General features: G+C 38.6%; 1 protein-coding gene across 1 annotated transcript in view; it reads right to left on the bottom strand.

Annotated features, from left to right (window-relative positions):
• Positions 1-17346, bottom strand: part of PTPRM (protein tyrosine phosphatase, receptor type, M) — a gene marked incomplete at its 5' end in the record, with an annotated part of 157445 nt that overhangs the window by 59105 nt on the left and 80994 nt on the right. The window contains one exon of the mRNA XM_009699945.1: positions 987-1074. Coding sequence (XP_009698247.1) covers positions 987-1074 — 88 coding nt within the window. The remainder of the gene's footprint in view (positions 1-986; positions 1075-17346) is intronic.

Genomic DNA, 17346 nt, shown 5'->3' with positions numbered 1-17346 from the left:
GAAGTTAGGCAGTGTAAATACGCACTACATACTCCTTCCATAGGTCCTCCAAATGTTCAGACAGTCAGCACTGTTTATTCTTCTATGCTGTCCCATGTACCAAGAGTTAGACATGATTTCTAAACATCGTTCATTTTCATGCTTACAAAACTTCTGACATGCTGTTACTGCTGCTTATTTCTCTGCTTATACCTGCTTCATGCTTATCTGTCTGGCTGGTAGAAACACACACGCTTTGTATCTTAAACTTAGAGTTTGAAGGAACGATCAGGGAATGGATCATCTCCTACTTACACACTGGGAACTTACCCATTAAGTGCAACACCACCAATGTGTAAATAATAATATAATTTTACCGAACTTGATATAGATTCTGCCCCCATGTTCATGTGCACCATCGTTTGCCACAACATTTTGCAGTCTCATAATGGAAGATTCAGGGGTCATCCACCAAAGTATGCTATCATCTCCTCAAGTTATTTGATTATTAGTATATCTAATCTTTATCGAGCTTGGCATTTTTAAGTAAAACATACAGATTCTGTGATTTTCCTTAGAGTCTGTCTAGCATTAAGAGGGTAAGTCAGGATAGCTGTCACTGTTACTAAGGAATACTTCAGCAGCAGTACTGTCCACTCCACTCCTACCATACCCAAAGCCCAGTATCAAGGTACCGATGCGATCATGGGTACTCTGTCGCTAAGCTGCCAGGAGCAGTTTGGGAGCTGTTGGAGTCGAGTACTGGTTAAAGGCGTCATTCTCCATTAGCCAAACATTGATCACAGGATGGAAGGTATACAGAAGGCTAGTTGAGAAAATGCATTAAATCTGACAGTTTTCTCAAAAAATGTAACGTCTTCCCTCACTTTTATCTTCTTAATTAGAGAAGAGGATATAAGCCTGATGTGAGGAGGAGGCTGGTGGTCATTCTTATCCAGTTCTGAAGGGAAGTTAACACAGTGCACAATTATGTTGTCAACACTTACATGCAATGATATTCCCATATCTATTTTTCATTCTGTTCTCATCTTTCTTAGCTGAATCCCATGGTGCAGACTGTCCTTCAAAGAAACTCTAAAAACAGAAAGAAAGTGACATTAAGAAAAGCATGCAGCAGCGGTTACTTTATGGATAAATCAAGGAGAAAGGCAAACAGTACTTGTGGGTATTGTTGTTAAAGTGTCATTTAACTGATTCTTTTATTGAGCAAAAATATGAGTCTCCTGTTTAAATGGTATTTATGCATAGCTCCAGATGTTATCTAAAATTTGACACGAGATTATCTGTGTAATAGCAACAGATTGGATTTGCACGTGAAGTGCTATTAAAATTAAACCTTGCCAAAGTTGCATGCTTGCAACACTAAGAGTCCTTCATTTGTGCTATCCAGATTCTCCACATAGTTCTCACACACACACACGAAGCTGAAGGAGCTTCATCATCGGTGCTGGAGTTGCTCCAGTATTTGAGTGCAGAATTACACACTGTACTAACACGTTTTATTTTTGACATATCCACAAGTTTCAGTTACGTCTTGGCAGATGACCTCATGGATCTAAACATATACAGGCATTTAAAAAAGACTAGATTCAACCAGCATGTATATGTCTTTTTTTTAAAAACAAAATTTATGATACCACCAAGACAATTATTTTGTCAGAGAATAAAAATGATGTGATTTTGTGAAAGACATGATCTAATATTCAACCAGCCTCTGTGCTGTAGTTAATAAATTTAATGTAAATAAGAAAATTGAAAGTGATCAAAATATATTTTTACATTAACAAAACACATAAGCTGCCAAAAGAGCAGCAAGCAAGTTGTTATGTCCTATCTGTCCCGTACAGTCTGTAGTCTAAAAGAGCATTTGCACAATTTCTTAATTTACGCACTGTATCTGTAAGTCATAGAATGTAGATGCATTTTGTCACTTTGTATTGAAATATTAATCTTCTGTTAAAAATATTTAGTTGTCAAACAAACCAGTGGAATTCTACGAGGACGATGGCCGGTCTTATCTCATGTTTTGACCTTTTTACTAGAATGATCAGTAGTTTAAATCTTTTGGTTCAAGAGGGAAATGAAGGTACATGTTGTACTTTTCCAGTAACAGAAGCCAAAAATAGCTAAGTCCCAAACTGATCAGGGAAAACCTCGGGAAGTTTGTATCTCTCGCAAGACCTCAACATATTCTAAGTGGCTGAAAATAGATAATGCCCATTAAATAGATTACCATTAGTGTCCTTTGCCCTCATATCTGAAATGCATTGTTGTTCAAATCCCAATTATTTCCATTAGTAAAGAGCATAAAAGTAAAAATAAACCCTTGATCTCTTGCTGAAGGCAATGGAACACAGGAGCATTCGGTGCCTAAAAGGAGTTTTCTTTTAGTAAGTTCACTAGAGTGCCGGTTTCCAACTTATGATATGGAAACTTGTAGGAATACATGGATTATTTCTAAAACGTTTGTAAATAATAACTTAAGAAAAACAGAAGCTTTGTCAAAAGGCTGCAATTTGTTTGTCCTTCATCTCTCCACACTTCTTCAGAAAACTTTTAAAGGTCTGCAAATTGAAATGATTAAAACCCACTAACACAAATAAGTTTCTCCTTAATCATGGCGTACCATCACTGGGTACAGCTCTGAGAAATGCAGATTGCTGCCAGAATAGAGAAGTGGAACCCTGTAAATCCTAAAATGATTTACAGCTTTGTGGCTGTTTGCCAAAAAGGCGCCAATCATTATCTGATTATGTATCTGCCAAGGGCATCTAAAGCAAGCAAGCCCTCCCACTCCAGAGCACTCTCAACTCAAGCAAGATGGAAAATATTTTTGTAAGAAGCCAGACTGAATTGCACGAGGAATTGTTCTGCATGGGCAACGACCTACGTCTCAATTCCTTGCAAAGTTCACACTTACTTGTAGACAACGCTGGATGATGAACAATTAAACATAGTTAAAGGCAAAATAGAGATGGAAATGTTCGGCAACAAAGCTCCAAAGGCAGAACAAACTAATCATTCATCTGATCTAAAACCTGACCTGGTATCTTCCTCGGGATTTTGTGTTTCAGGCAGCTAGACAGACTACAGAGAATTCTGGTTTTCTTACAGCCCTTCTGCTAGAGACTAGTTCACAGAATTGATCCATAAGACATTACCCAGCAAGTGGTCTGGGGTTTAATTCAGTAAGCATTACATGTGCTGTTACAGAGAGAGTCCTGCTGATACAGCTTCCGAGCCTACACCCTGAAATACGGAGGACCCAAATATACACCTAGGGGCTTCTCGCTTCTCCCTGTCCCGCTCTTGAACTTTTACAAAATTGCTTTAAACCATTCAATTAAAGTAAATCTCTGGAGACCACTGGGAAAGATTTGCATGGCAGTGAATTCAGGGAAGATATACAGTAGGCAATGTACTGGTTTGGGCAGCTCGTCTGCATCTCATCTGCTAATGTATGGGTTCAGTTTCTCCCACCGGTTTCAAACTTCTGAAAACAATGGTAAACTTAATGAGCCTTACAGATAAAATAGCTCCTAATAATATATCTGCAACATAGATAATTCTATTCTTTAGAATATATATATCAAACCTCACACAATAATGAAAATCAGGAGACAGATTTACATTTCCAGCTACTGCATATTGACTTCATTTTCTTTATTAAAAATGTATTATAGAAACAGAACTCCAGATATATATTTGTCTTTGGATATTTATCAATAAATTAGTGAATGAATTAAAGCCTATCACATAGGGAAAACAGATGTAATTTATGTAGATCCGTTTTTCTTTTTAATTCATTTTGGGATACACACAGGTATTTCAGTGAGAAGTGTACAGAAAAGATAATTTGAAGGAAGAAGTATTACAGTGCAAAAGCATCAGAAGAAACAGTTATTGTAAAAGACAGCTGGAGTGTCATTTCCTAAATTCCCCATGTGCTGCCATTACACAGACTGCAACAGAACCATAATCCACAATGAATTATACGGAGAAATCCCATTTGCCCCACAAATAAAGAACAGAGCAGATACCTCATAACAGATGATCTGTCAAGATCTTTCCTTACTTGTGAGGAATATACGTTTCATTATAGACATTTTTTTAAGGTCTTTCCTGACATAACACTCTCCAGGGACAGTGCTGCACAGCAGCCCACATGTTATCTTAGTGGCTATTCATTCTAAGTCATCCTTAAAAGTTTCTTAAAAACATGGGCTATTAGGAAGAAATATGCCCCCAAACAGCTTCATTGCACCAAATGTCTGGCAAGAGCAATGGAGAGCCGAAAACGAGTGTATGAGATTTCTCAAATAATTTAAAATAAGCATTTCTTTAACTCAAATCACACAAAACCTTGGCTACCCAGCCTCCATGATCTACTTGAAAAATGAAACACTTTTGAAGCCAGCTGTTGTTACAGCTGACACTTCATTATGCAATGTCAACTGTCATTCTGGTATTAGAAAATATTTCAATAATCAGGATAAAACATTTTCTGCAAAAACCAATTATACAGAACTGCCATTTCTGCAACACGAGAACTGGTCAGTGATGCAGCAGCTGGATCATCTTAGGATGAATGTGAAGCTTTTGCTTGCTTTAACTCAGTGCTGCAATGGTTTCCATTAAAAATTAAGTATTTGCCACAGGCTAATTCACTGTGACCCTCAGACGATAAAATAACTGCAATATCTCAAATGAGAGGGGGAGACAATCATTGCAAATACAGATTTTTTAAATTATTCCTTTTCCTTATTTAAAATTCATAAGACCAGAAAATGTGGGAAGGGACCTATATAAAAGTACAGTTTGAAGAGGCTAGAATGTGGAGAAGAGGGTGAGATCTTCAGGATACAATTTGTAGCTCTGTTGATTGTCATTTTTGGCAACACAGTTTCCATCCTAGATTTTCATACTTCCAATTAAGGGTAGTAAAAATAATGCATCATTGTAAACACTTTAAGATCTACAAATGTAAAGTCTTGAGTGGAATTACTATTTTTATTATTAATTCAAAGCCAAACAGCAACTTTTTCAGAAAATACTTCATAGTTGCTAGGTGACAACAGTGTAGTCTCCTACGATGTCATTTACAAAATGCAAGCTCTTACAAGGAAAGAAATGAGAAGTTAAGGACATCATAAATCTTGGTCTGCCTACTTAATAAGCAAGAATATTATTCACAGGTACAAAGAAATGCATATTTCACTGTGTAACAATCTTAAGTTTGATCTGTGGATTTGCTTTTAAATGTATGACTTTCTGATGTCTGATTTTCCCAACTGACCCTAAGTTTCTCCACTGATAATATCCATTTTTCCATTGCTATTTCTAGATAACAAGATTAAGATGTACTTTAGCAAAACGAGGAATTTGACCTATTCCGTTATAAATGCCTCTGGATTTGTTTTTAAGCTACATGCAGAGAGTTATGCACACTGTCTACTTTAGGCCAGACCAGACAACTAACAGTGGTCCTAATGGAAGTCCTTGTCTAAACTCAATTAGCTACAGAAGAAACTTACATTTGTACCATAGGTCCTTCCAGTTGCAGCTAAATTAGATGCCTAAGTGCCCTGAATGGGATAGCGAAGATACATGGCTAGTTTTACCTAAATATATCACCCTTTACTACTACTGTGTCCACTTCCTATGTAGAGATTACAGATCGAAAAAAATGGATCCATTAAACTCTGAGTTAAGATCCTAGTGTCACATTAGACTCTTCTTTGTATTTAGAAACCCTGGTAAATACACATTTTATTTTAAGCAAATCCAGAAATGTTTGGAGGACAAGGACCTTCAGGCTCATTTAATGAATACTGCAAGATTTATGAGTACAGTAAATCTGTCAGTTCATTGGTTTTTCAGTATTCAGAATGTTCAAAGTATCTGGCATGTGAGGATGTTCTTGTTACTTAACAACATTAACTTTTTTTAAACAGAAAATTGAAATGATAACATTCAGTTTGTTGATAACTGAGTATTTAGATTGTTAAGGAATTAAGAAGGAAGAGCCATTGATAGTTATGTTAAAGAAATCTGCAGAGAGGTCCAAGCTATGAAACAAGATTTTTAATCTTCTAGACACTTTAAGGAAATGTTTTATCATTCAAAATGCATCACCTGCAAGCAATAGATCACCCCAAGTGTTTGTGAGAGGTGGTAAATGATTTCACTGATGGCAACCCAACGTATGCAAGCAGCTCTTCATACTTCAATCATTGCTTTGGTCACTGAAAGCATTTGTGGATGACAGCGTGCCACTAGAGAATATATTCACCATCAGCTTTTTCTTGTCTGTCAGCTTCAATCACTGAGAATTATGTCCAGTTTTCAAATAATGGAATTTAAAAAAACATTTCACTATGCCTGCCCTTGAAAACTGTCTGTTGCAAGAGCCAATGTGAAAATCTATCTAATCAATGTAAACTGCCTTCAGCAGTTACAAAGCACTTACCAGTGTGTTACTGTAACCTAGGTCTGAACATGGAAGAAAAAAAACCAATAAAGACCTTTGCAAATAGAATATATTGATGTTATTGCCAAAACTCCCTTCTTCTGCTTGGAATTTTCTGGTAAAATTAGGCTGATAGTTTACATAAGGTTTTCTGAGTGTGAGATAAAAGGTTCAGGTCAGTCTTAAAGCAGCTAAGTCTGACTTACATTAACTCTCTCATGTTGTTCTTGATGCTCCTTTATGTGGTTGTGCCTCCTTGAACTGATGTAAAAAAAACCCGAAACATCCACTCATAAAGGCTTGCATAGCCAGAGGTAGGAAACAGAGTCTTGTCCTTCTCAGGTGCATTTAGGTTAGTCTACATTACACACAAGACGACGAACAGGAAAGCAAAAGTCCTTCTGGTCTTCTGAGACACTAAACATCATAGTCACTGCCTACGTTAAATGTTGAAATGGAAGTGAAACCATTACCTACTCCACTGACTAACTGCAGCATGACTTACCATTCTAAAACTAAACCCACGTGGTAAGACAAAATCTGTCATTGTATTGGTGGGCTCACTTTTCAGCGGCAAGATGCTTTCAATTAGTGTATTTTCTAACACACTTGTATTTTTAAACTCACAGGCTTTGGTACTCCCTGGACAGCTGGGCAGTCTAGTCAAGCCATAGCTGCATAACGAAAACATATTAAAATGACTGAACTGCTTTCATGCCGTATCTTTAATGACACAGGTACTTGTAGCAGTTAGCATGAGTTAGCTCTAGTTGACAATAGCATTAGCAAACGCACACAAAATTTAGTTAACACTATAGGGTAAGAGAGTAGCTCAGTTATAAGAATTGAGAAGTAACTCAAGTGACGGTGACTTGCCAGTCGCTGTGAAAGTTGTGAAGGTGTTGCGTACCTTCGGGAATAGCAGATTGTGAGTGCTAGCCATGGTGAAAGCTAGTTTTTAGGCACCAAGTACATTTGAACAAGAGAATCAAGAATTAGGTATTCTTTCCTACCCAGTCCTGTATCTGACAGTGTCCCGGGTTGCTCGAGGAGAGGACCCAGGGGACAAGGGAGGAGGCCCCCAAGAGACACTGCAGGAGAACACACGGCATGGCTGGAGACACCATGCAGACCCACCCGACTTCTCTCCTGGACCGTGTCCTCTCTCCTGCGGATCAGGGAAGTCGTGCAATTTGTAAAATCGCATATATCTGTGATTGAAATATTTTAGTAGCTGAGTACATTTAGTCTCCAATGACCAAATGACAATTGCTCTTAAACCACGACAATACTGCAAAAGGGTGTCATGGAGTACTTCTGTAATAACTAACAAAGAATGACTTTCCATATATTTTTTAAACCAACCTATTTATGACATCTGCCGATGTCATTTCTTACCTTGGTATCTAACACTGCCACACCTGAAGTTCACCTGTAAGATTTTTGAATAGAAATCTTTACAGACTCTGCAGAGTGGTCTAAAAATTTGATAGATAACCTAGTTTCTATAGGCTTTCAGAGCCATTTACATTTTACCTACTTAAGTTTTAAAAACTCCATTACTTACATTCCTTCAACATTCTTTAAGACTTCCATATAAGGAAAGATTTTAGAAATATGGTGAAATGTGAATTAGTAAGAGGACTGCAATAGAACATACAATTAAAATTCCAATTTAGAAACTTATTCCCTGGCATACTAGATAGCAATAACTTAACCTCATTAATCTTCCTGATTTATCTCCAGCAGAAAAATATAGTATGTTGATGGGATTTTATGATCCTTTTTTTACAGAAAGGACCCTCTGGGTACAATATGCACACTTGCACTGTAATATGCAGGATATATTATTTGTAACTTGTGTGTAAAAAAAATTAAAGTTGGTCTCAAGCAGTACTTATTTCCTCTCATGAAAATAGATTTCCTGCTTTTGGAGGATTTAACAAACAGTTTTCATGTACAGCATGTGGGATTTTCACATCTCCCTATTCCTCCCCCACCTTTTTTTTTTTTAACACAGTATGTTATTAAAAGTTTTGTTCACAACTATCACACCTTGTACATTTTCAAGAAGACAGTGAACTCAAGCAACACACATGACTGTAATCATAGAATGCTTTGGGTTGGAAGGGACCTTTAAGGGTCATCTAGTCCAACCCTCAATGTCTGTAATGGCTGTAAACCTGAAATGAATGAACACAGGCTACCCTGAACACCAACTACTTCTGTGCTTTGATAGGAAACCTCTTCTGGGGCAATACAGACAGACACTGATCAACACATAGGCACTATCCATCCTTCTGTGAACAAAATTATCTGCTTCATTATTCAGTAACTCTGCTGTCTCCTTGCTTCCTCCCTACGTTGTTCCAAAGGATGTAATTACACGTGCTAATTGCACGCTACACGAGTAAAAGATGGTGCAGAGTTATTTATTTCTTAATGAGAATTCCTACTTACCAAGACACAAAAGGGGCAGGACTGAAGGTTACATAGAGCACGCTGAATGTGTGGATAAGGATTTGAAGATAAATTCTAAGTGAACTTTTTTATACCATCTTCGGAAGGGTAATGTAAATACCTCAAATGACTTGGACAGAAGGAAAATATTCAGCCTGATCACTATGATATGGTTTGAATGAGGCCAAAAAGGAGAGGTATCTTAAGATATTGGGTGAAGTCAGAGACATCAACTCTGAGCTAATGCAGGTATCCAAGGTACCATTACAACCATCTAACTATGACTTAATTTAGGGAAGTTAACAACATCATCATCATCATTATCATTATTATTGATGATGATGATGACAATGTGCCTCTTTTGTCCCTGTCTTTGAAAACTTACCTCACTTTCCTGTATTAGAGGATAAGGTATCCAAAGTAGCTATTGACTGCCAAATTCTCAGTGTAATCACTCCTTTTTCCAATGTCACAGTGGTATCTTCTGGTGCTCTTCTGTTGCAGTTGTTTTACCAGTAGCCACAAGGACAGACCCCTAGAACTTCCACAGTGAGCAAGCTGCAATAGTGCTGTTAATGGTGCCACAGGCTTTGATTTTTTGCATGACAGATCTGCGCTATTTGCTAAGACTCCTTGAGATTTCCTGCGGCGTAAGCTTTGCAGAAGGAAGGAAACGACATCCTGGACTACCTAGCAGCAGCTTCCTCCAGCTCCTCTTTCCTCCTCGGCTGCAACTCTGCTTCTCATTTCCTTTCCCTCGTTTGGAGTTACTTACATTTACACAAGGATGTCCGTATGCCTGTGCATTGCTGCTCTATTAGGATTTGGGTTTGTCTCTTCTTGTTTTTTTTGTTTCCGAGTTTTAATCAAGAAACTCTTTTTCAAGTGCCTTTCTGCCAAGCAAAACGTTCCTTCCACAATACTGCTTAGAATTCAGAAGTACATCGCTCCTAGCTTTTCTCTGTTGAGCTCGGAATGTTAGCAGGTAGATGGATTCTACAAAGTGTTTTTAGGTACCTTAGAGCTTTGGGAATATTATTTAGGATCTTTATATGCACTTTAAATTCTAACTAAAAAAACTAACAGAAGATTTAAATATTTCTTCTGAGTCTAGCCCATTTTCTCTCCTAAAGATTAACACTATGATATTTGATTTACTTTACAAATAATAAAAGCTTGCCCCAGGGAATGGTTTCAAAGAGCTAATGAAATGTTATTAAAACAGAGCATAAAGATAAAATATGCTATGAAAAAAAGTAGGCAAGAACTACAGATTTTTTCTTCCTAAAGTAGAGAGAAGAGTTTGCAATTGGTTTAAAATATAATAAGAAAGAAAAAAAAAATAAAAAAAAAAAAAATGAAAAATACAGAGAAAGAGAGAGAAAGAGAAGGGGAGGAAAAGAAGACACTTTTTTTTTTGTCATCAGAAGAAAAACAAGAGTGTGCATTTAACTGAAGTAGTAAGCTTTGTGTGGTAGTCATCATACTTTCTGTTCATTCATGTTTTATGTAGTGACTGATGAGAGCTACTCCACTCATTGCCTACATATGCTACATAATGCACAAAACAAGGCTTAAGAATTCCAATAAACTCTTTCTGAAATAAGTGGGAAATAACTTACTTTCCATGGCAAAATACTTACTTTCTACTACTTGATTGACACTGTAGGCCAGGACACTACTCTTTGAGCAACTACATATTTGAAGAGGTACTATTTATTTAATACCTGTGCACTTCTGTCATCTGCTTGCTGAAGATTATTTCTAATGAAAGATGCTCAACATTGAACTGGTGGACACATACACTCTTAAGAAAGGTGACTCCTGACACATTTCCAGCTAATCCATTTTATCTGATTTTATCTGAATAAATCATTGTAATTGAGACAGTGCACTGAGCTCAGAATTCACAAGAACTGCCCGACTCTTTAAATTATCAACTGACCCAAGCATAGAAAACCTGATAACATCTTCAAATCCCCTGTAAAGACAAACTGTTTCTGATGTACTGCCACACAATTTGGAAAAACCTTGAATGTAAAAAAATTCCCTGAAGCAACAGAAAACAGCATGTGGAGAAATGAAACAAAAGCAAACAAATGTTAAATGTGAAAAGTGAACAAAACCCCTCCTATCTTCATCCAAGTTGTAATGTACACACAGCTGATCTAACCTTTCAGAAGTGATAAAGCACCCCTCAGATTTTGCTCACTAAGTGAGCCTCAAGGGTTTTCATGAGTGTATCTAGGCCGCTCTCATTAATATAGTTTGGATAGAAGATAGGAAAGAAACAAAGTTCACATAATAAGATTTTAATTCTGCTACAGGGTGACACCAACAAAATATTAAGCTACAACATAAAAGCCAGAGTAGACTGGCATGCACAGATGGAACACAAATATTAAAAACATATATATAAAAACACATATAAAAACAACACACTGTTGTTTTTCCTGGTGGCTAAGACAGTACTTTTCAAGGGAAGTAAGAGTAGTAGGGTAGGCTAAAATAGATAAGGGTCTACTTGCAGTGCCCTTTCAAGAAAAGGATAGCACTTCATTGTGCTAGTTCATTACATTTTTTGATCTTCACAGGAAACTGTGGTGCCTCGATGTCTGCTTTGCTTGTTTGCAAATACACTATTTGCTAGCATATATAAAGACAGACAATTATTCATTCCTCTAGGCTTGACTTTTAGCCCAGCATTTTCCTTGTTCTCCTTCTATCTAAAGCTCTGTGTCTACTTCCCACTTCTCCTGGCTGGCACCCAGTCCCTGTGCCTATCATTTGCCGCACGGCTCTGCTCGGGGAGCGCAGCACTGGGACACAGTAGAGCCCCTGAGTGCTTCCACAGCGACGGCAGCTCCCGCTGCTTCACTATTCAAAACTCCTGGCTCTGGCTTTTTAAAGTTATGTTTCCTTTTCCCAGACATCCCTCTGCAGGCTCTCACTCTATAATTGCCTCCTGCCAATCATCTTCCCTTTGGACAACTACACACTTACCGGAAAGGAGTGGGTAGGTAAAAACTTTGAAAAAAAATGGTGTTTGTCCTAGACAATTCCACACCTCTCTGAGAAACTACTGAAAGAATATTAGAGAGTATTTAAGAGCATATAATCAGCATAAAAATAGTAGCGATAGTAATGGGATTGACAATGATGAAAAGTGTTGCTGTCAATTGTTAACCTAATCATTTTTAGCGTGCTGACTGTATACTGACAGACGGCAGCGCTCCAATCCAGCCCCAAGACTACTTGTTAGAACAACGAGCGTCTGGTTAGTCGCACTAATGAATGGCAGGTGGTCACCAACCTGAATTGTCCTATTTTGATGTTTGAAATGTATATACAACACTTCCTAATTCCAAGCAAGGTATCCTTGCAGCAACTTATCAACCAGGCTTAAAACCAGCCAGTTTATTCAAACATATAATTCATGGGATCACAGGCTACTCAAATGACCCAGACTCAGCTCATGGATAAAGTGAAGTGGAAGTACTCCGGTTAACAATGAGGGAGGGGCAAAAGGGATTGCTGTCCCTAAACGCTGTCACTTGAGGACCACAACTGCATCATTAATCTAACATCAGATATACGGTACTAGTATTTTGTCAACAGAAAAGTACAAACATACCATACACAAGTGACAGTTTCAGTATGGCATGTTATCCACGGAGCTTATCAATGGACATTTGGATTGTCCAACTCAATTTCCATGTAATCAGCTAGAATATTCCTGATGCCTGAGAAAGAAACTTTCCAAGAGCTTTCAGAACTCTTCTAAAATTGTATTGACCTTGTGCAATACAATGGAGATCTCTGAATGTTCTGGTGCAAACGTCTCTCCTTCCTTCTTATTTACCACCCACACAGCATACTTTCAGAGAATATACTCTGCAAGTGAAATAAGTATTGGTCTAACTAATAGGAAAAATCCCATCTCCAGCAATAATGCTGGAGCTGGCAATTTGCTTGCTATCAGTTACTTACTGAGCAGACGTGCAACAAGGATGTCGCTTCTCCTCTAGTTTGGTAGTGGTTTACACTTGCTATGTACAAGTAACAGCACGGTTTAGCAAAATAATGAACCAAATATAATATTAATGGAAAACAGGCTCAGGCAAATAAAGGGAATAAAAGTGCCATTGTTTGACAGGACAGTTTTTTTCTAAAGGACAATATGCTGAGGACATGAAGGTGAGTTGTTTATGGAGTAAGGGAGCTAACTGAAAAGTTACAAAGTCCATGTAATGCAAATGGATTATGAAAAAAGAAACTTAACAAACAAATAAAGGGTTAGTCACTGAGAAAAAAATAGTGCAAAATATTGTTTACATTCACAGCTTTAAGAACAGAAAAGGAGTAAACATAGTTCTGCACTTGGATGACATCCATGACATTATTCTGTGGATTTTTTCCTGATGTGCAAGACCGTTGTGAACACGTCACCTAGCTACTCTTTTGTTCAGAATCTGATCTTGCTGAGTATCAAAACAATTCTTCAGTAATGAAGATCGAGGTTTAACGACTTGATGTATAATTTTGTTTTTTGCAATCTGCTTCTTCATTTTCTCTTTTGCATAAACTGAGCAAAATACAGCAATTTATCGGCTCTCCATGGACATTCCAAGATTTATATACACTGCAGCTCTACATTTTTATTCTACATTTCCTTTCATTAGAACACTGCACTCAAGCTAGATTAATTGAGGCAAGCCAACATTATAAAAGCTCTGTTGAATAGCAGCAGATGCCTTTATTCTCTGCATCCCTCCATAAAACAAAACTTTCAAAAATTTGAGTCTCTATATAAATATTTCCCTTACAAGACAATACAAAGATTCCAGGCATCTGTCTCTCATTAAGCCAATTACTAGTTGTTTAAAATAATCCAATAAAGTCCATATTTATCAGATTTCTTATTAAAAGTATTATTAGATTCTATGTGCCAAATTCTGCCAAGGGAACCAGATAAAATGATGAAGAGTGAGCTAGATGGACAAGAGTGACTTGGCACTGAAGCGTTCCAGTCCTGACATTTGGTGGAAGTTCCAACTTTGAGACAAACACCCCCTTAAACAGGGGAAGACTTACTGTTACGAGATTCAGAGACGTCCACTCAGCAGGGACCAGACTTCCAGCTGGAGAACTAGGGAGGACATATACTAGGGAGTACATAGCATGAGTGTTAGGGAGGTCAGTACTGGGTTGAATCCTGTTTGACATCTTCACTAATGACCTGGCTGATGGGGCAGAGTGCACCCTCACCAACCATATAATCAATTAGGTTGGAAAAGACCCTTAGGATCATCAAGTCCAACCATAAACCCAACACTGCCAAGCGCACCACTAAAACGTGTCACTAAGCACCACCTCTACATGCTTTTTAAATACCTCCAGGGATGGTGGCTCCCTGGGCAGCCTGTTCCAATGCTTGACAACCCTTTTGGTGAAGAAATTCTTCCTAATATCCAGTCTAAACCTCCCCTGGCACAACTTGAGGCCATTTCCTCTTGTCCTATCACTCACTACTTGGGAGAAGAGACCGACCCCCACCTGGTTACCCCCTCCTTTCAGGTCGTTGTAGAGAGCGATCAGGTCTCCCCTCAGCCTCCTCTTCTCCAGGCTAAACAACCCCAGCTCCCTCAGCTGAAGAGAAAGAAATGTCTCAATTTCTTTTAGTGCTGGATACAGGAGTCATTTGAATGCAGATTGTGGTACCGAAATTTTACCTGACAGCTCAATGATTGGGACACCTTCCTGATACCAGCAATTTGCTGGACATGGGACATGGTACTCTTTAAAATTAGGTTTCAGCCCAAATTGCATTGAAACTAGGAACATCCTGGAATTACCTAACATAACTTGCAAGAAAAGATTTGTCTTCCAAAACAAAATAGGCTCCTGGGACACTGGGGCTGTAAAAATAGTCAAGTTAGTAAAAGATAGTAAGACTCTAAAAGAGAGTAAAACCAATTCAGACCCAGTGAACCTTAAACTCTGGTTTTCGCCCACACGTATGGTATCCCACTGCTAACAACATTTAAGGTTTCAGGAGAAACCTTTCAGTAGCTGTAAGCTGCCTGGATTTAGTGCAGATCTGTCAGTGTAACATGGTGGTCCCATGTCCCACTCTGGCTCCCCACCCAGCCTTACGTCAACCTCTGTAAGCTGAATCTTAGTTCCATAAGAATATATTTAGAAGTATATCTGAGGCAATACCCCCCAAAAACATGGTTTGCTTTTTTCATATTAGATAGCTGAATTTGGAAGTTAACATTCTCAGTAACTTCACCATATTCATAACAGCTGGCATTTAAACCTGCTGTATCAGTTAAAATACAAATACTTGATATGATACCAGATCAAACTTGAATTTAGCATAAACCCAGATAACTTCTCTTTTTTTCATTAGAAGACACCGCAAATTTTCCAGGCGTGGGCAGAACTGTATGGTGGAGTACTTAACTGCTTTATGCACATGCATTTTCAGCTTTTTAAAATGTGGTGTGTATTAGTGGCATTAAAAATAGTACTTTCTATAGTGTATTTTTTTCCTTTTTCTCCATGGAAATAGAGAGAAAAGTAATCTTTTTTTTCTTTTTTATATTATCACACTGCTAAGCTTCAGCACTCCAACACACCGCTCCTCCATGCTAAAACAGTCATACAGGTAGCACCATTCAAATTTTTCATCACACCAAAAAAATCATGTTACTATTAAACTTCTAGATTAGTCAGTCAGGTTTCCAGGGACTCTGGTACTTGCTATTCTGCAAAACAAGACACATATAGAGGTGGCGTTTTCCTCCCTCAGTCCCAGAGACACAGAATCGCTACCCCAGTACAACTCCTTCCCACAGCTGTTTCCACACCCTGGCCTCCCCAGTCAGCACATCTTCTCCCCTGTTTTTCTGGAGGAAAAAGAAGAGTGCTGCTCGCTGCAAGGAGCCAAGCAGGGATGTAGCCCACCTCCTGCTCCTCGCTTGTCCTGGTGTTAGAGAGGCGAATCCCCCGCTGTCCTGCCCGCAGGGCTCAGGAGAAGGAGGTGGCAATGGCAGAACCTGGGTGAGAGATGCAGGGCTGGGCTGGGCCGGACCAAGCAGGGAAACACCAAAATTGTTGCACACCTTACATACTGTTCAGTGTCACCTCCACTGAAGGCAGAATCACTGTCCCACACTACCTCTGTGCTTTAAATACTCCTGCAGCAGCTACGGGACCAGGAAGGTTTCCACCTCCCCCTCCGGTGGCAGTCAGCAGGTGAGCCGTGGGGTACCCACATCTAGGAGGGGATGCAGTGAAAGGTAAAGCTTCATCTGTGGGGAGGGTTCCTGGTATCGGAGAGAGCACTTTGGGGAATGAGTGTAAATACTGAGTAAGCACAAGCAGACCTCTGTGTCAGTGGGTAGCTAGACAAAAGTTTAGTAGTTTCACTCATTTCTGAGCCCTTGGAACAGGGTTGTAAAAAGATCCAACCTGATCCCTTCTACGGTATTTAAGGCAATTCCACTGTAGCACACTTGAGCTAAAAGAAAACATACTCCTAGTTATGCCAACAGGAAAGGCATTTGCTTCCCAACTAGGCTGTCCTTCTACCTCGGCAATGTTTAAAAATCAATTGATGGCAGAATCACAATATTTTGAAAAAAAGTCACCAAAAAGTAACAAACACATAGTCTCAGTAACAAGAAATAAAAAGCAATTCACAAAACAGTTAAACTTTATAGAAGCCCTAAATGCTGCAGATAGCATGGCCTTTTTTAGCTTTCTTTGTGTGCCAGAGATACATGTGCTTAGTAAATATCAGTGAAATACACACAAATGCTGTGCAGAGAACTGACAAACAGAGGGAAAATATGTCAATCTCTAACCAGATCTACAATTAAACATATAAAAAGCATGAGCAATTTATGTGATTTTCCTTGGATTCAAATGCTTTTGTATGTTCTAGCTACTGTCGGTTCTATAGACTTGATTCACAATGTAACCATCAAAATGTAAAATTCAAGCTGGTGATGTAAAAGAAGAGACAGAAAGTCAGCGGCAAAATTGAAATGTGTATAAAACTACTAGGGAAGCAGCAAGACACCAAATTTGCTTAGATTTGAAATGTTCTCCCCAGTGCAAAACCAAAGCAAATGTTTTGGTGTGGTTTGGAAGCTCAACCTGTTTACTTTCAAAATTCATAGAACTGTCCCCCTTCTGCTCTCCAAAAGGCAAGCAGCAGCTCACTGCCCACACTAGGTTAATTCCACTACCTCTACAGACGGTAAGTAACACAACTCTCTTGAAAGGGCCTAATTAATGTAAACAAGGTTCTTTGCAGAATAAAGCACTGCTCAGACTGAAGGCTCAAGGATATGGCTTTAGCACAGTAGCTACATGCATTTTAAATAAAAACATTTTACTACTGA

The sequence above is a fragment of the Cariama cristata genome, unplaced genomic scaffold, assembly GCF_000690535.1.
Source record: "Cariama cristata isolate BGI_N322 unplaced genomic scaffold, ASM69053v1 scaffold8685, whole genome shotgun sequence".
NCBI lineage: Eukaryota > Metazoa > Chordata > Aves > Cariamiformes > Cariamidae > Cariama > Cariama cristata.
This window is presented reverse-complemented; position numbering and strand designations above follow the sequence as displayed.